This window comes from Lontra canadensis, unplaced genomic scaffold, assembly GCF_010015895.1.
Source record: "Lontra canadensis isolate GAN:19392208 unplaced genomic scaffold, GSC_riverotter_1.0 scaffold53, whole genome shotgun sequence".
Classification (NCBI taxonomy): Eukaryota; Metazoa; Chordata; class Mammalia; order Carnivora; family Mustelidae; genus Lontra; species Lontra canadensis.
The window spans coordinates 11,500,648-11,526,611 of NW_022631047.1; the positions used below are offsets into that span (position 1 = coordinate 11,500,648).

The window sequence follows — 25,964 nt, forward strand, 5'->3', positions numbered from 1 at the left end:
AAACTCACACCAAACACCTTCTGAGAAAGTCCAGGAAGCTGGTGTCGTAGGTTTTCAGCACCACCGTGAGATCCTTGGAATCCGGGTATCTTTTTTTCCCCCTGTTGTTGGTCATATTTTTAGGAAAACCTTTGGAATCTTTAGAGATACAACATTCTGTGTTTAGTTCCATGTGTTAATATACATTAGTCACATCAAGATGTTCACTCAACCATGCTGTTTCTTGGAGGGGTCTTTGCAGCTCTAGATCTGTTCTACACTAGCCCCCTCCTCCACACACACACACACACACACACACACACACACGACTTCCATCTCAGTTAGATGGAAAGAGTCATATGTAGATTATGCAATGAATGCAATTAAACTTTACAGTTTTCCCCCCATTCAATATGTTCTGAGCCTCCTTTCCACCTCCCCAAATCAAATGGCTTAACCTTAACCAGGGTACAATAATAATTATAATTAATAATAATAATAATAAAATAAATCTGAAGTGACAAAACCACTCAGCTCTGAACAAAAAAAGGTATTGTCTATTCTTGGATTATCTATGCCATTGTTCCTTTCCCACTAACCCAATAAAATAAGAATATGGAAGTATAGTAAGAAAGTCATTGTAGGAGAATCATCTGCTTTCAGAACTCTTTTATAAGCCACACAAGCAAATTAATCTCATTACTTTTTTATAGCCACATCAAAATTCTGTCCATAAATTGGAATGATTAAACTTGGTTTGTTGCTTAAGACACAGCTTGGAAATGACTTCTTTCAGTTATTTTGATTGATTTAAAACTCTCACCAAATGTATTTATCATGCCTGGAAAGAAGTCCTGGAGATGTCTCCAGAGGTTTCCCTAAAATATTCTGTGCAATGCTTTGAAGGTGAGGTCACTCATCTGGACATCATGTTCAGAAAAGTTATGCATGTTTAGAAAAAGTGACCACTTATGCTCACACCTTGTAAATCTGCATATGGATGGATGTGAATATACACACCCAGTTTGTTTACACATTATACTGACTCCTCACAAAAACTCAGTGGGGTTCACATGACATTCTAGAAGGTGCATAATGAAGCCCTTCTATTACTTTTGTAATCAGTGCAACATGTGGGGCCTCCAAAAGAACATCTGCTCACACTGAATTCCTAGAAGAGACCATGAATTTGTATATGTGTGTATAGGCAAACATGAGCATGTGTATTTACAGACATAAAAATGAGCTGGGGATATTGCATAGGGCATAGGTACTGTGAACTCCTACAAACCCTTTTTCCTTTTTGACTATGACACCAGTGTTCGCATTGGATCCTATGTTGCTCTTTTACAAACGACTAAATATTCAGGCTCACAGCCTCCTAAAGTAATCACTATGTAATTGTTTCTCTTGTACAAGTTTTCCTCACCTCTCTGACACTCCCCCATATTTAATAAATCTTTATCTCTCCATCCCCTTCTTGTGACCTGGAACACCTAAATATCTTACTGCCTTTGAAGCAACATCACTTTGCTGCCAACAGGGGGTGTAAACTACAAGTAGCTGGGAGTTGAGGAGCTGTTGGCAGCCCAAATCTGGGGAACGGAGAGTCAAGAGTTGAAGTGAACTAAGTGTTTCTCAAACTTATCACAAGAATCCCAAAGATCATTCGTCAAAAACATACAGACTCTTGCACCCCACCTCAAATCTGCTATATCAAAGGTTACACAGGAAGATCATAAAAATTAGCATTTTTTCGTGTCTCCAACTGATTCTTATAATCAGATAAAGTTTGGGCAATGCTGAAGAAGATGCCCATCCTGATAAAGCCCTTTCTTATGCAGGAATTGAAGTCATGTGGATATTGCTACCAAAACCACATCATTATTCTAAAGTCTCACTGATGATAAAAACCATTCTCTATGAACCAGACCCTCTTACCAAGATGCCCTATATCCCTTTACTTTCAGTGTCCTTCACAACGTATAATCTTAAATTTAATGTTATAGGCTTAAGATGTAGCTCTTCCCACAATGCCTTTGGCAAGAGGGAACAAAAATATCCTCTTTTCTTTCCCTAAATCCTTTGAAATTCAAAAGGTTAAATTAGAAGTGGTGAATGCTAAAAGCATATCTGGGATTAAAAGACCAATTCCATTGTTCTATGTATGTTACAAACAAGTCAGCTAGATCTTCCTGCCTGCCATCAGACTATTCTAGAAGAAGGGTTAGTGCATGGGCACTGTTCAAAGGCAGCCAGGATGCTGACTGTGCCCAAACGGAAGGTTTTGAAGCTCCAACCATGACTACAAGATGATGTCTCAACGATTTAACCATTAAAATGGCAAGGGATAACCAATCAGAAATGATGATAGCTTTGGTACTGAAACAGGGTCATGGAGGCCTCTCTGCTTGCCAGGGCTTAAACTTTTAGTTTCTGGATAATGGTGTGTCCAACAGGTCCTGGGAAAGAGGCCAGGGGACCTATACCTGTGGAAGGGGCTTTTTACCAAATGGTGCAGAAGTAGATTACATTTTAATCCCCACATGACTGAACTAATGTATACTGACTGACCATCAACATGACTAAAACCTTTTTGTCCAGGAATCCCCCATCAGAGTATTTTTAACTCTTTTATTGATAGGGCAAGCTGTGGAAAGAAAGTAAGAGATATTGCCCCATTTTAAAGGCACTCTTGAGTGGAAATAAGAGGTGAGAGGGCTAGGAATGATGGCAATTCCATAACCAATAGAAGCCTATGAACTATCCTGATGAGACTGGCTGGTCAGAAATGTCATTTCAGATGGTGCAGAGCCCCTATCTGTGTCTATCTCATGTCTGGCTTCACTCCACTTGGCCGAACTTCTAGTCACTATGGATTTTTCTACATAATAAACCCTTAGGTTTTTGTGGGTCTTTAAAAGGATTTTAGATATGGGACTGACTTTATCTATTTGTACATAATGCCCTGGAAGCCTTGCCTCAGTTGGACCTTGTTGATCTACCTGTCCATCTCATACAGCACCAGATAGAAAGGCAGAGGATCAGAAAATCCAGAGCCTGGGAACTATGATGGGGGGTGGGCAGCATGGGGCCATGGAGGAGGCTTAATTACAGCAATTAGGTAACTGTCCTATACATAACTGGCAAGTCACAACATGTGCACAGCCAAACTGTTCTAACAGCCTTTATTTACCCATTTTATAGCAAAGTTGTGATGATTCTGGCATAGAAAAGATTTGGAGGATTAAGAGATTTTCAGCAGGAAAGAATGATGTTTCAATAATCATAAAATGTAGCAAAGAAATTTCCCACTATTCTTAGAAAGAAGCTTCTGTTCTTTGACTTCCCTGCACAGTACATAGTGTGAAGGGGCAAGCTGCTTGCAGAAGTAAGGAGAATTTACAGGAAAGGGCATCATTATAGGCTTTGAAGTTTCAAGTTCTGCTGATAGATCTTCTGAGCAGGAACCTGGTCATTTTTACACCAAGACCTCCTTCCCAATGTGACTCTCCCATCCCATTTCCATCGTGCTTTCTGGTACCACTTCTCAGCAGCTTTTTCCTTTTCTAGCAGAAGTTCCTAATCACAGCTTGCCTTTGGGATGGGCCAAGGGCAAGAGCACTGAATGATGTTTAGGTATGGGGGGTACCTCCAAGGTCTATGAGACTTCATCATCACAATTGGAGAAAGAGCATTAGACCTGGGACTTACCAAAGAATGTCTGTCTCCTGGAAGCCGTCTGAATGAAGTGGGTTGGTGGCAGGCCCAGCACCTTCAACAAGTACAATGCAGTGGGTTCACTCTTGTGGAGTCACACATTAGAGCTGGATGGGACTTTGGCCAAATTTTGCTTCTACAGATAAGGATCCGGGGATATTAAGTGATAACCTCAAGCCAATGAGAAAAAGGACCAGCGCATAGGTCTTCTGACTCCTAATTTAGGGCTCTTAGAGTATCCCGAGCATCACTATCAGTCATGTTATTCTAAATAAGCATTAAGACCAACTGGAGGTAACCAACTTTTAATGGCAGCCAGATCTCAGTGTCAGAATAAATAAACCATTGTATGTGCTGACCATCCTTGAATTAAGGAATGACATATCCCAACTCTGAGAAGTGGAAATCACCAGATGAGTATCACTCCACTATATGAGAAAAGAAATGTGCACCACCTACTTATTCACCTTTACCCAATGCAGCCTATAGGGATACACAGAAACCCGAGCACAGGTGTCATCCTCAGCCCTGGGTTACCTATCCTTGCAGCTGGGTTCCCAGCACATCCATGCACAACCCTATCCTATCCTCCTCCTCCTCCTCAGTCTCAGTGACACTGAGATCAGGAAGAAGCTGAATCAGTTCTGGGCCAGGGGGACCTCAACCCAGATCCCATACTCCCCCATTCTTCTTGGTATTAGAAACAGGATTAGTTCAGGAATGCTTCATTAAATCATTCATCACCAACCTTAGAAGCCAAGTACTCTGATCATCTCATTTTAGAGTGGTCCAGAAGAGGGGAACTGACTCGCCCAAGAGAAAGGGCTCAGACTAGGCTCCATTTTCCTGATTCCCAGGCCAGTGTTCATTCCATCATAGATATCATTTATAACTACTATCACCTAAATTATTTTAATACTTATTAGTTTCAATCATGAAATGAAACTATGTTTAATAATTCTCAAGTTTATGTGTGTGTCTCTCTGACCAGCTGTTACTTTGAGTCGATCTAGAAAATAGAAATTTGGGATGGATAGATAAACAGATATTAGATAGATAATTAGAGAGATTAACATACACACACACACGCATATATATATACATATGTATATGTGTATATATATATATATATATATATATATATGGAGAGAGGGAAATTAGATCTTTGTTCATAGTCAAAATATCTTTGTTCACTGGTATAATCCTAAAATATGAAATTTCTAATTTTAGGGTTATTTTCTCCTGTTTTATTTAATTTAGTTCCATAACACAATGCTTTTAAGAATAATACATAGTAAATCATCACACAATAAGTCTTTAATATTATATTAGTCACAACACAGTACATCATTAGGTTTTGAGGTAGTGTTCCATGATTCATTGTTTGCTTATAACACACAGTGCTCCATGCAATCCATACCCTCCTTAATACGCATCACGAGGTTCACACATCCCCCCCACACCCCTCCCTTCTAAAACCCTCAATTTGTTTCCCAGAGTCCATAGTCTCTCATGGCTCATCTCCCACTCTGATTTCCCTCCCTTCACTTTCCCCTTCCTTCTCCTAGGGTCCTCCATGCTAGTCCTTATGTTCCACAAGTAAGTGAAGCCATATGATAACTGACTTTCTCAGTTCGACTTAGTGAGTCTTGGAAAGACTTCTTATTGGAAGATATTCTTCCCAGAAATCTGGGATAGTGAATGACTACTGACTGAACAATACATAGATTTGGATAGGTGTCATCTCTGGTTTTTACACATTTCTGAGTACATTTGAAAGACTACTATAATAGTTTCATTTTAAAATGTCACTATTCTAGCAGAAAGAGAAATTAAGAAAACAATTGCACCAAAATAATACAATATTTAAGAATAAACTTAACCAAAGAGACAAAAGATGAAAAAATGCTTAACATCACTAGCCATCAGGGAATTACAAATCAAAGCCACAATAAGATACCACCTTACATCAGTTAGAATGGCAAAAATTAACAAAACAGGAAACAACAAATGTTGGTGAGGATGCAGAGAAAGGGGAACCCTTTTACACTGTTAGTGGAATGCAAGCTAGTTCTGTTTCCACTCTGGAAAACAGTATGGAGGTTCTTCAAGATGTTAAAAATAGAGCTACCCTACAACCCAGCAATTAATCTTTAATAAAAGAGGCAAGAAAATGCAATGGAAAAAAGACAGGATTATACCAGTGAACAAAGATATTTGCACTATGAACAAAAATCTAATTTCCCTCTCTCTCTCTCTCTCTCTCTATATATATATATATATATACATATACACATATTTATTTATATATTTTATATGTATAAGTATATATAGTATATATTTATGTTAGTTTGCTTAATTATCTAATTTCTACCTATTATCTATCTATCTATACATCTATACATCCCAAATTTCTATTTTCTAGAACGACTCAAATAGTGTTAAGAAAACCGGACAGCAACATGGAAAAGAATGAAAATGGACCACTTTCTTACACCATACACAAAAAATCTTAAAATGAATTAAACCTAATGTGAGATCTGAACCCATAAAAGTTCTAGAAAAGAGCATAAGCAGTAATTTCTCTGACATCAGCCATAGCAACATTTTTCTAGATATGTCTCCTAAGGCAAGGGAAATAAAAGCAAAAATAAACTGCTGGGGCTACATCAGAATAAAATACTTCTTGCACAGCAAAGGAAACAACAAAACTGAAAGACAACCTACCAAATAAGAAAAGATATTTGTAAAGGACATATCTAATAAATTGTTAGTATCCAAAATAGATGAAGAATTCACAAAACTCAACATCTAAAAAATAAATAATCCAATTAAGAATGGACAGAGACATAAATAGATATTTTTCCAAAGAAGACATACAGATGGTCAACAGATACATGAAAAGATACTCAATATCACTCATCATCAGGGAAATGCAAATAAAATCCACAATGAGATGTTACCTCACATCTGTCAGAATGGCTAAAATAAAAAACACAAGAAACAACAACTGTTGGCAAGGATGTAGAGAAAAAGGAACACTCGTGCACTATTGGAGGGAATGCAAACTGGCGCAGCCACTCTGGAAAACAGTATGGAGGTTCCTCAAAAGATTAACAACATAATTACCATATGATTCAGTAATTCCATTACTGGGTATTTATCCAAAGAATACAAAGGCACTAATTTGAAAAGATAAACACACCCTTATGTTTATTGCAGCATTATTTACAATAGCCAAATTATGGAAACAACCCAAAGTTGTCCATCAATAGATGAATGGATAAAGATGCGGGGGTTGTGTGTGTGTGTGTGTGTGTGTGTGTATTTAGAGAGAGAGAGAGAGATGTATACATATAAGAAGATGTGGTTCATATATATATTATGATATATATATATGGATGCGGTATACATACACATACAAAGATGTGGTGTGTATATATAGATGTGGTATATAGATACACAACAGAATGTTACTCAGCTACAAAAAAGAATGAAATCCTGCCACTTGCAACAACATGGATGGATTTACAGAATATAATGCTAAGTCAGAAAAACACAATATAAACAGAATATATGACCAGAATATAATGCTAAGTCAGTCAGATAAACACAAATACCATACGGCTTCACTTATACTCAGAATTTTAAAAACAAAACAAATGAACAAAGATAAATGAGACCAAAAAAAAAAAAAAAAAAAAGACCAGACGCTTAATTATAAAGAACAGGTGGTTACCAGAAGGGAGGTGAGCGGAGGATGGGTGAACTAGATGAGGGGAATTAAGAATACACTTATCAGGGTGCCTGTGTGGCTCAGTTGGTTAAGCATACAACTCTTGAATTTGGCTCAGGATGTAAGCTCAGGGTCATCAGATGGAGCCCTATGTTGGGCTCCATGCTGGGCATGGAGCTTGCTTAAGATTCTCTCTCTCTCCCTCTGCCCCTCCCCATCCCACCCACCCTCGATTCATGCTTGCAAGTACATTCTCTCCCCCCCCAAAAATAAATAAATAAAAATAAAAGGAATACACTTCTCATGTTGAGCACTGAGTAATCTATAGAATTATTGAATCATTACACCTGAAACTAATATATCACTGTATGTTAATTATACAAGATTTTTGAAATGATTAAACAATAAAAACAAATAGAAATAAAAAATAAAATGTCACTTTCATAATATGGTGGAAATCGCATCCTCTGCAACTACTTAAATGTATGATAAAAGTGTTTGATGTTAAGGCAAAAGTGTACAGAGGTGCACGTAATTCCAAAGATACTTTTAGGGAACACCCAACAACAAAAAAGCACACAGGCCACTGCCCTACAACGACTGTGATGCAGCCCAGTGTTTGGGAAGGCAAGCTATCTACTATCCCGTGGCACCTCAGCCCTCCCCTCACCTCCATGATGCAGGCCAGCTGCTCCACTTCATTCTCCCCAGGGAACAGAGGGTATCCGGTGTACAGCTCAGCCATGATGCAGCCCAGGCTCCACATATCAATGGCCATGTTGTAGGGATGGCCCAGGATCACCTCTGGAGACCTATAGAACCGGCTTTGGATGTAGGTGTACACTGGGAAAGAAAGAGAACCAGCATGTAAAATCCTTCTCTCCAAAACACACTTCTCCAGTATACCTTCTCAGGTGAAGGTCGAGGATAACTAAGACTCCCCTCCCCTTTTCACCCTCCAGGCTTTGCAGGGAGATGGAAGTACAGCCGACCAGCACTTTTTTTTTTTAAGATTTTATTTATTTATTCGACAGAGAGATCACAAGTAGGCAGAGAGGCAGGCAGAGAGAGAGGGGGAAGGAGGCTCCCTGCTGAGCAGAGAGCCCGACGTGGGGCTCGATCCCAGGATCATGATCTGAGCCAAAGGCAGAGGCTTTAACCCACTGAGCCTCCCAGGAGCCCCTGACCCCCACTTCTGAGTCAAGGTACATGTATAATCTCATCAAATCTTCACAGCAACCTGATTATCATATGGTGTTACTGTGCTCACTTTATTGGTCAAGAACTCTTAACGTAGGCATTGTTCTAGGGAAGGACATTTAAGTCAACCAAACTGTATTAAAAAAGGAAACAGATTAATATAAAGCTAAATTTTCAAACTATCATGTTAATTTTGGGTAGCTATCTTCTGTAAGTATTGTGATTTGGCAAGGAAAGAGTCATAGTAAAATGGAAAAAGAAACATGCAAAATGTGTACTCTCCTAGTGTGTCTTCAATATATTGTGTGCATTGTGTTGTATAACATATAGGAGGAAGGGGCCCCAGGGTCTCAACAGATGAAGCCGTATAGAAGACAGTACGATAGGGAGCCTAGATTTTTCAGAGGTGAGAGAAACGGGACACTATAGTTACTTTCGCAAGCTAACATTCTTTACCCAGATGCTGGCAGGGCAAGGATTCTGTAGTCACTTCTCTGTTGTTTGGATTGGTTACAGTAAAAAACAACAATTTTGTGATTTAAAACAAAGTAAAGATATAACAAAAATGACTTTTACATGCTGCCTATGTACAAAATGCATTTGATGTACCTTGCAATCAAAGGACATATATACCCAGCATAACTTTGAAAAATAGATTTAATGGACACTCCTATAATCCTTAACGTGTGGGTGGCTCAGTCAGCTAAGCGTCTGCCTTCGGCTCAGGTCATGATCCCAGGGCCTGGATCCAGTCCCTCACTGGGATCCCTGCTCAGCGGGGAGCCTGCTTCTCCCTCTCCCTCTGCCTGCCACTCTCCCTGCTTGTGCTCTATCCCTCTCTCTCTGTCAAATAAATAAATAAAATCTTAAAAGAGAAATCTTTACCATGTGCCAGGCACTATTCCAAGTGCTTTATAGAAAGCAACTCTCAGTCTTTCAACAATCCTGTGAAGCAGGTGCTATTATTGTCCCCATCTTAAAATGAGAAAACTGAGGCATACAAAGATTCAGGAAATTAACAAGGTCATTCAGTGATAAGTGACAGAGCTGGGATTTGAACTCAGGCCGTTCAAGTCTAGTATCCATACTCTATACAGCCTCATGGTTAAAATAAAGATAAAGGGAACTCAAAAGATACAGAAAGGGGGAAATGACTATCCGCAAGCAAGGACAGGATCATTACAAATTCTGTTGGGAGCATCCTGGCAGCCAAGGCAAGAGGCTGCACAGCTTTCATGGCTGAGAAGAGTAAGCAGATGGGTACTCTGTGGGAGGCAGCCTGTTTTCTAGCTGGAATTTCTTATGGGTTCCATACATAAAAGACAACGTGTGTCTTCAAAAGTAGTACTGCAGAATATGTGGAAACAACCATCTGGTAGTCTTTTCTTTGGCCTCAGGAGGCTTCCTCTGACATGCCCTGCCACCTTGAAGACAGGTCCCAAGCCCCTCTTTGCTGTGCTCCTAGCACAGTCTGCCCATACTCATGATCACTGTACCTGTTACCTTCATATCTTTGTTTCTTCCACTGAACTGTAAGCAATCAGAGCACAGGACATGTTTGGTTTTTTTGTTCCTGTAACCAGAATGGTAACAGACCTAGAGAAGATACTCCATCAATGTTTATTAAATGGTACATGTTCTTGCCTTCAAACTTGATAGAAGTCAAAAGAAGAGGCACTTAAATCAAGTTGAGTGATGTTTTTGCAAATGTACCCCAATGCTGTTTTCTGCATTCTAGCTTGGGAGAAAATATAGTCTTGAGAGCTTAGGGCCGTGAATCCCAAACCTCAGAATGGCTGTGTATTCTACAGTGCAGACTGCTGGGGTCTCCCCCAGAAATTTAGATTCAGTACATCTAGGGTGAGACCTTGGGAGCTGTAAATTTTCAGAGGTCTCTAGTAATTTAGATGCACATCTAGTTAGTTTTGGGGGTCAGGGCCCTGGGGTAATTCCAGATACAGAATTTAAGAGCTGCAAAGGACCCTTGTAGAATTTGAGTCCAATCTTCTCATTTTATAGATGACATATATGTTTCAGAGAAGTGAAACACCTTGTTCAAAATCACACCAGCAATTGTTATGGCTGAGCCCAGACTAGAACCCAGGTGACCCCACATCAGAAGTGGTGCTTCAGTAAGTGAAAGAAATCACAATAGGAAAATTCAGAAAGGGATCAGAATGGGCCTACCTTTCTGGTGTTCATAACAACTTGATCCAAAGTCAATGACTTTAACAGAGACTTGGCCCTTTTGGTATAACACTATATTCTCCTAGAGAGAAGGAGAAAGATAGATGTCAGGTTTTACTAATGTTGCTCTACACACGCTACTTACCAGAATGCCTGCCATCCTCTGGGACCCAGTTCAAAACGTGACTAGCTCCAAGCTGGCCTCCTCCCACATCTCCAGACACCATGTTCTCCCTGCTCCTCTGACTCCATTCAATCTGTGGTCTGTACCTCTTATTTTGACCCAGCATTGGCTGCCTGGCAGTATTTCTTTTGCACATATTTTGTCTCCTTCCCCATAGAGAATGTGTAACTCCTGAACCCTATTTTTATCTCCTTAGCACCTGACTCTATCTCTTGCTTGCATAAGGCCTTAGAAATATCATTGACTAAATCTAATGTTTCCAGTAAATGTTCCTCCAACATACTGATATGTTAGTAATGGATCAAAAAAAAAAGGCAATAATTCAATTTGAGTTGTGATTCTTTCACTGACTTTGGGGAAAATGTGAAACCAGGGTCCCCAGAGAGCTGTGGTTAAGGAAGCAGGGCTCCTGGGCTTTCCGAGCATGAGGGTGTACTACCTAGGGCTGGAGTTTAAAGTAACAATCATGTTTTCACGGTTCTCAATATCAGATAAATCGACTATCATGAGTATCAGATGAATTAGTTGTTTACTGAGTCCCTTAACTTTCTAGATATGACCCAGCAGGCCAGGTCTGAAGCCTCTGGCACCACAAATCAAGAAAGTACAAATTTAGTCCATATTCCTTTCCTAAAGAATATCTATATTAACTGGAAGACTCAATCAGCAAAAGTCTGTAAAAAGCAGACATTACTGGTGTGTCTCCAGACCAATGCAAAGGTTCCGTAACTGAATGGTGTAGGCCTTCCCATCATATTGACAGAATATAGCTCTAGAGAGGGGATTGATGCATCATGCCATAGCGGCTCATCAAAACTATCCTTTGAGTCAATAACTCCTTGAATCTTTTTAAAAAAATTTTAAATTCAGTTAATTTACATATAGTCTATTATTCATTTCCAAGGTAGAGTTCAGTGGTTCATCAGTTGTATATAACACCCAGTGTTCACTATATGAAGTGCCCTCTTTAATGCCCATTACCCAGCTACTGCATTCCCCTATACCCCACCCCTCTCCAGCAGCCCTCAGTTTCCTATGATTAAGAGTCTGTAATGATTTGTCTCCCTCTCTAATTTTTCTTGTTTCATTTTTCCTTCCCTTCCCCTATGCTCATCTGTTCTGTCTCTTGAATTCCACATTGAGTGAAATCATATAATTGTCTTTCTCTGATTGACTTATTTCTCTTAGCATAACACCCTCTAGTTTCTTCATCCACATAGTTGCAAATGGGAAGACTTCATTTCTTTGATGCCTGAGTAATATCCACTGTATATATAAACCACATCTTCTTTATCCATTCATCTGTCAATGGACATCTGGACTCTTTTTCCATGTTTGGCTATTGTGGACATTGCTGTTCTAAACACTGGGGTGCAGATGTCCCTTCACAACACTACATTTGTATCTTTGAATAACCCCCCGATTCTTGATCTACAATCACCAAGCACTCTCCTGGTTGCATGCACACTTTTCTACTAGGTATGTATATTCTAGTTTACTATTTCTCAAAGAAATCCACTATATCATGTGAATTTCCTTGCTTAGGGTCAGTCTTCTAAGCCCAAAACCATGGATGTAGTGACCCTTTGAAGCGACAAAGCTGAGGATTCAGAACTTGAATGTGTAGAATAAAACAATGTATCACCAGTCTTGTGAGACTCCACCAGTAAGCCCTGAGAGAACATCTCTATCTTGTCAATATTGGATTGTAAAAATATCCCAAATTTGCCCAATGAGTTACAGTTTTTTAAAAAAAAATACATTGTTTTGGTATGGAGGTTCCTCAAAAAGTTAACTGTGAAAAGAGCCAAGTTGCCCTTCAACAGATGAATGGATAAAGAAGATATGGTCCATTTATACAATGGAATATTACGCCTCCATCAGAAATTATGAATACCCAACTTTTGTATCAACATGGATGGGACTGGAGGAGATTATGCTGAGTGAAATAAGTCAAGCAGAGAGAGTCAATTATCATATGGTTTCACTTACTTGTGGAGCATAAGGAATAACACGGAGGACATTGGAAGAAGGAGAGGAGAAGTAAGTTGGGGGATATTGGAGGGGTAGACAAACCATGAGAGACTGTGGATTCTGAGAAACAAACTGAGGGTTTTGGAGGGGAGGGGATTGAGGAGTTGGGTGACCCCAGTGGTGGGTATTAAGGAGAGCATGTATTGCATTGGAGCACTGAGTGTGGTGCATAAACAATGAATCTTGGAACACGAAAAAAAAATTAAATTAAAAAAAACAGATCTACCCTATAGTCCACCATTGGGTATTTACCCAAAAATACAAAACACTAATTCAAAGGGATGTATGCACCCCTATGTTTATAGCTGCATTATTTACAATAACCAAATTATGGAAGCAGCCCAAGAGTCCATCACCTGACGAATGGATAAAGAAAAGGTGGTGTATATATATATATATACATATATATATGTATATATACATATATATATGTATATATATATACATATATATGTATATATACATATATATATGTATATATATATATATACATATATATATATATATGGACATTATTCAGCCATAAAAAAGAATGAAATCTTGCCACTTGAAACAATGTGGATGGAGCTAGAGAGTATAATGCTAAAGGAAATAAGTGAGATGAAGAAAAATACCATATGATTTCACTCACATGTGGAATTTAAGAACCAAAGCAAAAAAACGAGAGGAAGAGAGAGACAAACCAAGATGTTTCTTAACAGACTCTTAACCACAGAGAACAAACTGATGGCTATCAGATGGAAGGTGGGTGCAGGGATAGGGGAAATAGATGATGGGGATTAGAGAGTACACTTATCATGATGAGCACCAGTGTAGTATGGAAATGTTGGAGTCACTATATTGTACACCTGAAACTGATATAATGCTGTATAAACTATATAGGAACAGAAAACAATAAAAAATTAACTGTTTCAGGGAGCGTGAGAAGAAGGGAGGGAATGAGGAAAATTTAAGGGATATTTACATATCTGTGAGAGCCATGTTGTTTTTGGAACCAACTCCTGATTGCCTACTTCACACCCTTATCCCTTTCCCCTAGCTACCTCCCTGCACTCCTCAAAAAGTCTGCAGTCATTAACCCTTCTAACAAGCATTTATTTGTTGCCTACCATTACTATTGCCAGGTACCATGATAGATCCTGGGAACTAAATGGTGAGAAGGCATGGTCCCTGACCTTGGGGGACTTGCAGTCAGTGGAAGATAAAAAAAGCATCCCTACATAGCAACCAGAGCAATAATAGAGCTAAGTATAGAACACCAGCAGGACATGTGTGAAGGGCATGTCATTTGGAGCAAAGGATTTGCTGTACCCTAGGACCAATTCAGAGTACAGTGGATAAAGTCAGGGTTTAGTACAGAGGTTCTCCATCTACCCACATAACATATGTCTCTGCACACTCCTAAACCCCCTGTAGGAAAGCCCTCAGACCGTCCTGCTCCTGTCTGTCTTGGTGATAAACCACTGCCCTGATGATGATAAAGCATTGCCCTGATATCTGCCCCTTAGTCTTCACCGCATTGTTCTTGGCTTACACAACATAAAAACATAACTCCTTGGCTCCCGCCCTGGAGCCTTGGCCATGATGGCTTCCCAGTTACCGCTGGAGAACAGAATGGAGCACACCATTTCTGAGGGTGGGAACCCGCTCCCTTGGCAGGACAGAGCTTGTACTCACAGGCTTGAGATCACAGTGAATGATTTTCTCTACGTAAAGCATTTGCAAACACTTCAAGACAGAGAGGGTGAAGCGTCGAACTATCGACAGACTGAAGCCTTGAAAGCTATTATTCTTCATCAACTCATATAAGTTGATTCTGAAAAAGGGAGAGAAAGTGAGGTGTGTGTATCAGTGCAGAAGATATACTGCTGAGTTTGAGCCTACAAACAATCCCATATCACCTGGTTTACCTCTGGGAGTAGGCAAGCCTCAGACCAGAGGCAGGGCTTTCCATGTCCTACATACTCAACTTTTCCCGTGATTCTTGGGGGACCCGGTGTGACGCTCCACTGTGCTGGCCTCTCGGATGTCCCCTTGTTTCTTATGTGGCGATATCATTTAACCACTTTGTTACACATGTGGGTGTTAAAAGGTTGGGCCAAACTTCTGAAATATTCATAGTTTCTCAGGCCCTTCAAAGAGATCCAGGAATTCTACCACCCAAACAAGTGGCCACTCCTACCCCAAGCTAATAAGGTTATCTAAAACATCTAAAGGTTCCTGATGGTAAGGGGATAAGGGAGTGGGCAGGTGGGGGTTAAGGCAAAATGGAGAAACCCTACCCTATCTAAAGTGAGCCTGGATGCTTGGTCCCATCCAACTGTAGCCTTGCAGAAATTATTTACTCTTGCTAGATTATCCTAAATTTTCTAGACAGGCAGAAGCCTGCACTATTGTATAAAAAACCTTTTATATTATGTGAAATTTGATGACTTACAAATATTGGAAACAAATACAAAGCATTTTAACAAGAAAAACGGTTCTGTGGGCTACCAGTTTGTGACTCTGCAAACTGTTAAGATGGGGAGAGGAGGGAAAGAAGGGCACAGCCCAGAGACAACTCTGCATCAACTTCTTCCCGGTTTCTCCCGATCTTCCATTTCTAAGCCTTCTTGAACTCTGGAAGTATTTAGGAAGCCATTTATTCTTGAGGAGTACAGGGGAGATGTGAAGCTCTAGCCTCATCCTGACTAGTTGTGTGACCTTGGGAAACTCCTAACCTCTCTGGTCTTTGGATTCTCCCTCCGCACTCCTGTCCCTCCTCACTTCTCAAAGCTCTTTTAAATACAATGATATCTGACTGTGACTGTGAGTAATGGTCTAGAAAGGTATCCTGGCTTGTTCATTTTGACAGAAGAAAGATAATTCACCTCTGCATACTGGAAAGTGGACCACATTTTGTAGTCATCAGAGGTGCTGAGAAAAGTGTCAATGTTCCTTCTGATTCAAACTTACCTGGTTCCTAGAATTTTACTAACAGCAGTGGTGTCATGGGAGCACCAAGCTACCAGCTCAGTGAATCCCATAATACTGAGCCCCTGAGAGTCTACCCTAATTATGCCCCTTTGCTAAATTCTTTCTGGGTTTTTGGTTTTGTTCAAATTATGGAAGATGATCTTCTCAGAGAGACAATTAATTAAATTAGCATGCCCTTCCAATTAGCACACCCTTCTGGCTCCAATATTCAGAAAGGTGATGCTAATCTATTTCAGTCAGATTCTGTTTCCTGACCAAAAATATCTGCTCCTATCCTTATTTGCTCAAAATCAAAGTCCCTTCCCCCCCCCCCCGGGTACACTAGCTACGTGCTCCCTTGGGTTCCAAACTCAGCACCACAGGATTATAAAGCCAGTGAGTAGGGACATGGTGGCAAAGAATAATCCCTTTCAATATATTTCTGTTTTAGTCTTGAGGGAAGAGGACTTGTATTGGTTATGTCACCCAGTTTGGCACCCAGAACTGAGGCAGCACATCCTGAGTATGCTGGCAGGTGAGAGGTGTGACTGAGGGATGGGGTGAGAAGGGCAGCTTTGTGTCAGCTCCGTTGGCTCCTTGCCCATCGTGTCTACTCTAATCATTAAAAGCCCACATCTAGAAAAACCTAGTGTCCTGACCTCGAAGTTTCTCTTCTGTCACCTTAAGCAACTTTTCAAAAGAAAATAAATTAAAAGAAAAAGCAGCTGACCCCAGGAGTTCAAAGGAGATGCAGAGATGATTGCGAAAATAGAAAAAGTCCTTCATGTGCACCACATTGTGGGTGTTGTCTTTGTCCTTCCTTCTGAGAGCTTCCAGGATCTTCAGCTCCACCAGGGCCTGGTGGTGAAATCTGAAGTGGCAGGGAGTGGCAGGGAGGATAGGGAATGGGGACAGAATTCACAGTGTCATGTCATACTGTAGCAGTTAGCCACTTTCTCCAGCCCCTCCCCATCGCCCCAACAAGAGTCCCGGGGGTGTGGGTAGAAAGCACTAAAAGCATCATATTCTTGCCTCCTCTTTGCCCCATTGTGGAATCAGGTAATTAGAGAAAGAGGAGAGGACAAGGAAGATCAGAGGAAAAGGCAGAGTCAGGAAGGGTTGGCATTGTGAAGGGGCCAGAATCATGCAGACCACCCCTCCCAGGGCCTAGGCCGTCTACCAAACCACACCTCTTCTTGTTCCTGATGATTTTCAAGGCCACCAACTCATTGTTCTTGTGATCCAAGCACTTGGCCACCTGTCCAAAGGACCCTTTCCCAATCATCTCCAAAACCTCATAGCGGTAGGCAATGTGGTCGTGCAGGACCTGCAGAAGCCAGACCAGGGTAAGGAACAGAGCCATAGGCTCTGGGGCTTCCCTGATAGTGGTGTCCCTGTGTCAGGCCCTGGTTTACCCCTGGGGGAACTTTCTGAACTGCACCAGGTGTTTGTGCAACTCCCATCCTCCTCTCCTTACTGCTGCATTGGTCAGGGGGCTGCTCAGATCCCAGGCTACCAATGTGGCGTCAGGAAGGTCCCACAAGTCTCTATCCATGTCAGGCAGTGCAAAGAACATTGGATGGTCTTTAGAAAACTTGGGTTCTAGGGATGCCTGGATGGCTCAGTGGGTTAAGTGTCTGCCTTGGGCTCAGGTCATGATCTCAGGGTCCTGGGATCGAGTCCCACATCAGGCTCCTTGCTCAATGGGGAAACTGTTTCTCCCTCTACCTGCCTCTCCTCCTGCTTGTACTCACTCTTTCAGACAAATAAGTAAATAAAATCTTTAAAAATAAAAAATTTTAAAAAAGAAAAACTGGTTCTAGTCCCAGTCCTGCTATCACCTCTGGTTTTCTGCCTATGTGGGAACCTGTAAAGTTAAGATGAGTGAACAAAGTAGTTCTAAGGTCCCTTTCAGTTTGGATATTTCATAATTCTTGAATGCAGCTGAGCAGCAGCCTCAGTTTGGGGGAAGTTCTATTTCAGAACCTGGATGTGTCTCCAGCAATCAAAGAAGGCTTCCTGTCTGTTCTGCCTCTTCTTGGTCAGATCTGGTTCCCCTCTTGACTTACCCAGATTTAATTCTAATGTAAGAGTTAGCAGTACAGAACTTGAACCTTTCTCAACTAAGAGGAGAAAGATTTTCCAAGAGCCAGAGTCACCCATGTCCCTCCATGGTCTGGGAACTAGAGAACAGGTATTTATTCAAAGCAACAGGAAATTTTTAATTTAAGACTTTATCTCCGTATCTTCAGACAAGTCACTTTCCCACTCTGAACTGAGTGCCCTCATCTGTAACTGAAGGTTCTAGATAATAACCTCTAATGCCTTCCAGTTCTGAGAATCTCTGATTCCCAGTTTTGCACTCAGGAATTTGGGAGAGGTGAAAGACGTGTTTGTACACAAGTCCTCAGGGTGTGTCTGTGATTCTGTACTGCTGGTTCATTTATACAGCAAGAATCAGGACCATGCGTATCAACAGGTACGTTACTAATACGTGGACGTGGATTACCCTACTTGCAACGGTTTGTCATGACAATGTACAGGGAAAGGGCAATGGACAAGTTCTGCACCTGTTGGCATAAAGGTATTTTTCACAGGTCACCAATTTGGCTGTATCATAATTATTCATCTACATGTCAACTTTGACATTGATTGTTATTACTTGAGGCCAGGAACCAGGTTGTACTCATTTCTATAGTTCCTTTTATATTTCCAGAGTCTGGCACATGCTCAAGCATATGATAGGTTCTCAAACAGCTAATAATGGCTGACAGAATAGAAATGAGAATGCAGTTGTGCTGCTTGTTTGGGAATTTGGCATGCACTGGAATGAAATGGAGATGGAGATTTTGATTATGCAGTGAGCATGCATTATCCCCGTGCCTGCCTCCACCAGTAACATTGCTCCCTAGTACTTGAGACTGAGGAACTGAACTGCAGTGAATCAATATAAAGGCATTGCTGACATTGCTGGGGAATTTCCCAGAGACTCGACGCCCAGGTAGGGTCGGGGTGGAGGAGCTAAAGGTGTCCAGATGAACTGGAACTAAGGTTTGTATTGGAGATTCTTAACCGAGGATCCCTTAACAATCCACTCCTCTTTGAAACTGTATGTATGTTCAGGATGCATTTTCTAGAATGAGGACTTATAGCATATATCAGACTCCCAAAAGGATCCTTGGCCTAAAAATGTTGAGAACCAGGGCACTAGATGGAGAATCTGTGCCAGAAATTCTAAAGCCTTCCTTCTCAGAGTGTGACCCAAGGACCAGCCATGTGGGCATTGCCTGGAAACTTCTGAAAAAGGCAAAATCTCAGACTCCACCCCACACCTGCTGTATAAAAATCCACATTTTTAACAAGATCTCCAGGGGAATTGTGTGCATAGTAAAGCTTGAGACACACAGCTCTAAATACTCCTAAGAAATATGTCTCTTCTCTGAAGCCATCGAAGACCAATCTTGTCTTCTTTAAATGTAACCACATTGTGAGGAAATGTCCAGAGGAGGAAATTCCCAGCAGCCTAGTAACCTGGTGGACTAAGCATCATGTATCTGGACATTTTCAGAAGTGGAAATTGCTTTCTGAGGCAAAAGAGACACTTTCCACTGCCTAGATTTTGCCTTCAGGCTGATAAGAGGCACTGTCCTGGTTAACCCCAGAGATGCAATCAGAAGAGGAGAAGGAGAGATCTCCTTCCCAGGATCCATCTCTGGGAAACTGAAAGGAGTCAAGGACTGGGTGCCAGGGACTACAGTGACAAGAACTTTTTTTGGTTGTGGAGAAATGGCATTTAAAATGAAATAGAAAGAGGTCCATGTGTGGGATTGTATGGAGGAGACAAAAAAGAGGATGTTGTGGAGACTGCATTTTTCCCCTGGAGTCTGGCTCTTCCAATGGGTACAGGGTTCTGCAGAAAAAGAACCTGTGGGAATTTGCTCGGGATGCAAGCCTGTTCCCCAAATACTCTTGGAGAAAAATCAGTACTCTGTTAGCAGAGTAGTTTGTATATTAATTGCATGTTTTCCCATTTTTAAACATGACATTTCTTTGGTTTAGCACCTACTAGAATCCTTCAGGATGCCTAGTTTGAGATGTATCATCACCAAATGTTATTTCAAAAAAAAGAAAAAACCCACACTTTTTTTTTCTTTCCAGACTACTTCTTGTCCCTGAGCCCCAGGCCCCTGGAGTTACCACGACATATTTCCCCATCACCTTTATATAGGAGCCATGTTCATCATCAAAACTCGTTTTGCTGAACTTCTCAGGAGTCACGTGGAGCTTCTCTGCTTCAAGCCCCAGGAACCACAGCTCCGTGTAGCCCAGGATTTCACTTTGCTCATATGAAGATAGCTCGTTCTTAAAAAACTTAAGAGCCTCTGTGTGAAAGACACTATAGTTGTCAGTTGAGGCAACCTGGGGAATTGCCCAGGATCCTGATGATGGCACGCCTTCTAGCTCATGAGCCAGTCACTCCTGCCCTCAACTAGGTGGCTTACTAAGGACCACATGTCTTGAATCTCACAGGTAGAAATGTAAAGGATAAATGTTAAGGTGTTGTGCTGATTTCAACAAATCAGGAGGGAAACACAAAGGAAAGGAAAGAGACAATTTAGCCCCCAAAAGCTCTGGGTTGCAGCAGCATGGGTAAAAATTTCAGGAGGTAAAGCTGGTGTCAACAGTAGTATGAAACTACTGACAGCAGTTTCCAAGTTGATATGGTTTGGGGCTACACAGTTTTTCCCAAGAGGGTTTGCAAACTATAATGTCTTCAAGGGCCAAGCAGGTTACTAACGTGCAACTTTAAAGGTCCAGGAGGTATTACCCACTCAAATCTGCAGCTCGAACTGCAAGGAAGAAACTTGTGTTTGCTCTTCTGCACCCTCTTCTGGCCAGCCCCCATCAGGTGTTTGGTGTTTGGTGTTTGGTTTGGCATCAGGTGGGGTGGGGTTCAAACTTTAAGGGGTTAAATCGGAGAGTGCCGAGAGAGTCCTGAGGATTGGGAGTGGGAGGGGAAGGCACCATGTTATTTGACAAACCGCTGAAGAGTTGGAGAAGGAACTGCCAGGAGGAAGAAAGACATGAGAGACAAGACCTGTGTGAAGGGCAGTCATGTGAAAGCTGCGTAAGGCATATTCTTAGCCCAGAAGACAGAACCAAGACCTAAGACAGCAAGGAAGCAGATATGAGCTCTGTAAAGGCAGAACTAGCTCAAGATTGAAGTGGTCTCCTTGTGGGTAGTTCCTAAGATTCTTTAAGAAGAGGAAGGACAACAACTTAAAGGCTGTGGGTAAAGAGGTCCAAGCGTCAGATAGTGTTGGCAAAGTGGGTGTTGGTTTTCTTCCTTTGAATTCTAATAGGGGATGCATCTCTGAACCTTGTGAGGAGTCCTGGCCAAAAACTATGAGTGCTCTTTCAGGCCCAACAATAGGTAATTATAAAGGCTTCCTAGCAGGGTTCATGGGTAAGCTGCCCTCCCCACACCAACACTGGTGCAGAGCCAGTGCATGAAATCTCTGAGAAGTTGCAGTCAAGGGCTCAGGTTCCCCTAAGCAGCCATGCACTTATGCACATCTACATTTCTAACCCAGGAGCCTCTATTCAGATGCCTTCCTCAGGTACTTCTGCCAAGATCTCCTTATCAAGAGGAGGACGTGAGACATCAAGACACTTGCCCTACTCTGACTCAGTACTCAGTACATTTCCACTCTGAACCCTTCCCCTCCACCTCTCCCTCCCCCTCCTGCATAAAATGACAGGAGGCTTGTTCAGCTCCCTAGGCAGTGAACTCTGACTGAGCTCACACATCTGACCTGGAGTGATGCCAGTCCACAGGGAAAATGGAACACTGAGGAGCTGGTGTTTCCCCCTGTTTATCCTCTTCCTTATATTATCACAGTAAGTGATGAGAAGCTTACTGTTACTTTCATTTTGGCTTGTTGTCTTAGTTGACTTCTCCAACACTTCGAAGCTTAGCCCTCTCTGGTTCAGCTCCGCTCAGGACAACTTGAGCATCTAGAATCAACCCCCTATACCCTGCTTCTTCCCAAAAGACATACCTGCCGCTGTCAGAGGCACCTTGTGCTTTCTTGGTGGTTTCTCCTCTGGCTTGGGATCTTCAGCTTTAATGCTTGAATGAAAAGGCATTTCTGAAGCCTTAAGCTCAGAGGCTGGCATCTGATTGTGATTTTGATTCTCCTGTCCAGACAAAGAGACTTGAAATAAAGGACTGATTAGACTTTTGGGTGTCACAAACCATTGATCAGTCCAAGAACACCCACATCCAGCCAGATTCTTTTCCTAGCTTTCCAGGGAGAAAATGATAATCATCAGACATTAGGTTTTCTCAGTCTTCCTCTCAAAGGAAGTATCTGTCTGACACACATTATTCTCTGTGAGGCCATTTACAATACCTTATGCAGTTGACAGCCCCAGTGACATCTTACTCCAGGAAAAAATAGGAATTTTTTTTTTTTTTACTACTGCTCTTAAGAAGGCCATTTCCTAACTAGATAAAGTGATTTGCCCAAGGGCACAAACTCTTCAACTTTTGTGTCTGTAATACCTCTTTAACTTGGCATGTTCTTATGCTCTTTCTTTTTGGTCCTTCCACCAAAAAATATAGGAGACATTGAAGGAAAACAATCATTTCATATGCTTCTACCATTTATATACCAGACATTTCATTCTTCTTTCCCTCAATGAATCCTCAGGACAACCCTATGGAGAGCCCATTTTGTAGATAAAAGAAAGTCAGTGATTTATTTGCTAAGGTTTACATTCATTGTAAAGAGTAAGAATGGGACAAGAACCCAACTCTTCAGGTGACATTGTGCTTTTCCCACCATCCTCAGCCTTTCTAAACTTGGTTCCAGACCAGACTATTTGACCTGCCTGCTCAGGGCCACGTCCACTGCCCTGTACTCACCTGATACAGGAGGGGTGGCTTTAGCAAGATTTTGTTGCTGATGCGTGGGAAGTTAACCATGTTCTTCTTCCCCTTGGTATCCACAAAAGGGAGTGAAGCAATGCTGGTATTTGGATTCTATATAAGGAGAAAGTGGATAAGATGCAGAGGCCTCAGGCAAGAAATCTATGTCTCCAGGTAGTCATTTCTCCCAGCTCCCCTGCTACAGCAAGAATGAGTCTGAACCAAATCCAGACCTAAATCTATTTTCAAAGCTCTTATAGAGAAAAGCAGAGTGGTCAAGAAGATGAGCTCTGGGTTTGAATCCCGGTTCCACCACATACAACTGCAGACCCTAAATAGGCCACACATCTCTTTCTCTAAGCTTCAGTTATCTCACCACTACTATGGGGACAAAAATGGGATCTACCTCATAAGGTTTTTGTGAGGTAAATGAGGCGATTCATGTAGAGTATTCCATAAGTGTTAGCCATTATTATCATCATTCCAATATCTTATTATCCTAATATGGGAAAACATTTCCTGCTATATAATGTACATCTCCTTTGGTGCAACATAAGCTCACATTTCCTTTATATTATTGATTTGACCTCACTTGGATCCCTGCCCTCATGCACTGATTGATTACAAGAGGGGTAGTCTGTCGGTGAATAGCAACATTTAAAATAGTGTGGAGATGTGGAAAGAACATATGCATCATGTCATGCTGAGTTGATGAAAAATGCCTCTGAAAAGCTATCCTAGCCACCCACCTACCTTCAACATTTCCTAGAAAAAAGACACTAAACATCACTTCCCACCTTAGGCAAGAATCGAGTCATTCTGAGGTCCTTGATCTTGGAAGGTGGCTTCTGGGCTTGCACCAAAGGCTTACTCTCAACCTAGATCAAGTAGAACAGTATTGGAATAGTATTTAGCATGCTATCATCTCAAGATATTGAGAAATATTTTGCTTCATTACAACAATCAAGACACAGTTGGAGCCAGCTCTCTTGATACCAAAGCTAGGAAGAGCTAAGTAAGAGGCCTAGAGAAGTACTGAATGAATATATGGATGAAGTCGTCTTTCTGGCAGTACCTATCCTAGAGTGAATTGTCCTATGGTTTTCAAACTTTAAAAAAAATCCATAGAAGCCTTTCTTCAAATAAAATCTTAACTAGGCACCCTGGACAGGGGAAATACTAAAAGCTGAGCTCCTCTTTCTGAAGAGAAGAAAATGCCCACAGTCTTGCCCAGGGACTCTCTCTACCCTCAGACTGGCTCTGAAGGTGCCCCTGTGGAACCCACTAGAATACAGGAGCCCAGCCTGAACACCTGTGACCTTATCAGAACAGACTTCACACCTAAAAAGGGGTCAGGAGGAAAAACCAAAACAGCAGGGCTGTGTCCCCCAAAGGGTCGCAGACACACCATCAAGGTATGTGACATAATTGCATGTGATACAAGATAACAGCTATCTAATGTTTATATATTTATTTTAATATCCATTTGAAAAACTATAACATATTAAACCTACAATTTTACTATGTAAAATGAGACCAAAATTTAAGTTAAAAAATGTGAGCATTATGCAGATATGGCAAAAACCATGAAGGTGGCACTAAAATTACTGAAGTTTAGCAAGTACAGGCTACAGTTTGAATCTAGGTTCTTCTCTTTGAAGCAGAACTCATGGGTGCTCCTTCTTTTCCAGCCCCCTCTTAGGAACCTGAATGAGATTAATCTGAGACACAGCTGGTGCCAGACCCACTTCTGTAAAACCTGGCATACTAGCCACATTGAAATAGGAACTGGGGACAGTTCTTCCACTTAATATCACCCCACACAGCTAAGCCCTATACAGAGCTGTAATGATGGAAACTATGTAGAATAGGCCATCTTGACCTCCTAGAAAAGGGACATGATCTGAGGGAGTAGGGGCTGCATAGAGCATGGTGCATGGTCTAAGACCAAACTAATTTGATTGGCTAACATATACTAATGCAGGATTTGATTATCTATTGAATGGACAATGATGATATCTGAGCAAATACTGCAATCACAAATCTCACAAAGTCCCAACTTCCCATCAAATAAGTCATGTGGGAATTAAACTTATAACAATCATCAACAATGACAAGCTGGCATTGAGAACAACTAGGAAGACTGGAGAGACCAATGAAAAGTATATTATTAAAACACAACTAAATACCAAACAAAGGGTATGAATAATGAGTGTTGACAAAAAGGAAGAGATCCATGCAAATGCATCTGCTAGAAGGGATGTGAGGAGGCTTTGTGAAAGGGGCTTGGCTTGATCTGGGCTTTATCTGGGAGGATGGGTAGAGAGTGTGCTCTTAAGGTGAAACAGTATCTCGGAATGCTCTGATGGTCTTCACTGCTCATGCTGGCTAAGCTGGAGCAGAGGATATACTGGATTAAAGAAGGCAGTGAAGTCTTACCTAAGACATTTGGTCTTTATCGAACGGGCAGTGGTGAATCACTGATAGTTTGCAAGTCTGGGTGTTACATATGCACAGCAGTACTTCAGAAAGACGCTTTAGCATCAACGTGGCACAAAATAATGATCACAGATATGAACTCTGACATCAGACCTTAATTTTGAATCCCAGCTCCACTACTCATTAGTTGTTTGACCTTGGGCAAGTTACTAACCTTTCCCCTTGTAGTACAGAGATAATGACAGTACCAGTCTCATAGGACTGTTATAAGGACTAAGTGAGTTCATGTACATAAAGCACTTAAACCAGTGCTTTGTGTATACCAAGGGTAAGTACTTGCTAGAAGCCATTCTCTTGTAAAATGGAGAGTGATTTTTTGGTTATTTCTCAGGAGAAGGAAAACATGGACTCCGCATTGATGGAGTATGAGCAAGACGAGCAGTCTAAAATGCTTAAAGGCACTGAGGATATTTAATATGAGAGAAGATAAAACAAAACAAAATGTCTGAGAGGTTAACAATTCTGATACTGCCATACATATATATTGGAATCAAATGACCAAATAAATGGATTGTGGATGATAGGAACCAGGTTTC

General features: G+C 41.3%; 1 protein-coding gene across 10 annotated transcripts in view; it reads right to left on the bottom strand.

Moving 5' to 3' along the window:
• DYRK4 (dual specificity tyrosine phosphorylation regulated kinase 4) overlaps positions 1–25,964 on the bottom strand; it is a 45,994-nt gene that overhangs the window by 4,171 nt on the left and 15,859 nt on the right. For 9 of the 10 annotated variants that reach the window (XR_004384716.1, XM_032874819.1, XM_032874820.1 and 6 more), the window contains 11 exons: positions 23,727–23,807; positions 22,927–23,043; positions 22,058–22,196; positions 20,214–20,377; positions 17,186–17,322; positions 16,726–16,866; positions 14,718–14,856; positions 10,823–10,904; positions 8,106–8,278; positions 3,694–3,754; positions 9–138 (listed from right to left, as the gene is read on the bottom strand). Coding sequence is in view for 9 of the 10 variants with exons in the window: in XM_032874819.1 (XP_032730710.1) it covers positions 9–138; positions 3,694–3,754; positions 8,106–8,278; positions 10,823–10,904; positions 14,718–14,856; positions 16,726–16,866; positions 17,186–17,322; positions 20,214–20,377; positions 22,058–22,196; positions 22,927–23,043; positions 23,727–23,807 (1,364 nt within the window). In the remaining variant the exon portion in view is untranslated. The remainder of the gene's footprint in view (positions 1–8; positions 139–3,693; positions 3,755–8,105; positions 8,279–10,822; positions 10,905–14,717; positions 14,857–16,725; positions 16,867–17,185; positions 17,323–20,213; positions 20,378–22,057; positions 22,197–22,926; positions 23,044–23,726; positions 23,808–25,964) is intronic. The other variant, XM_032874827.1, reaches the window with a different exon arrangement.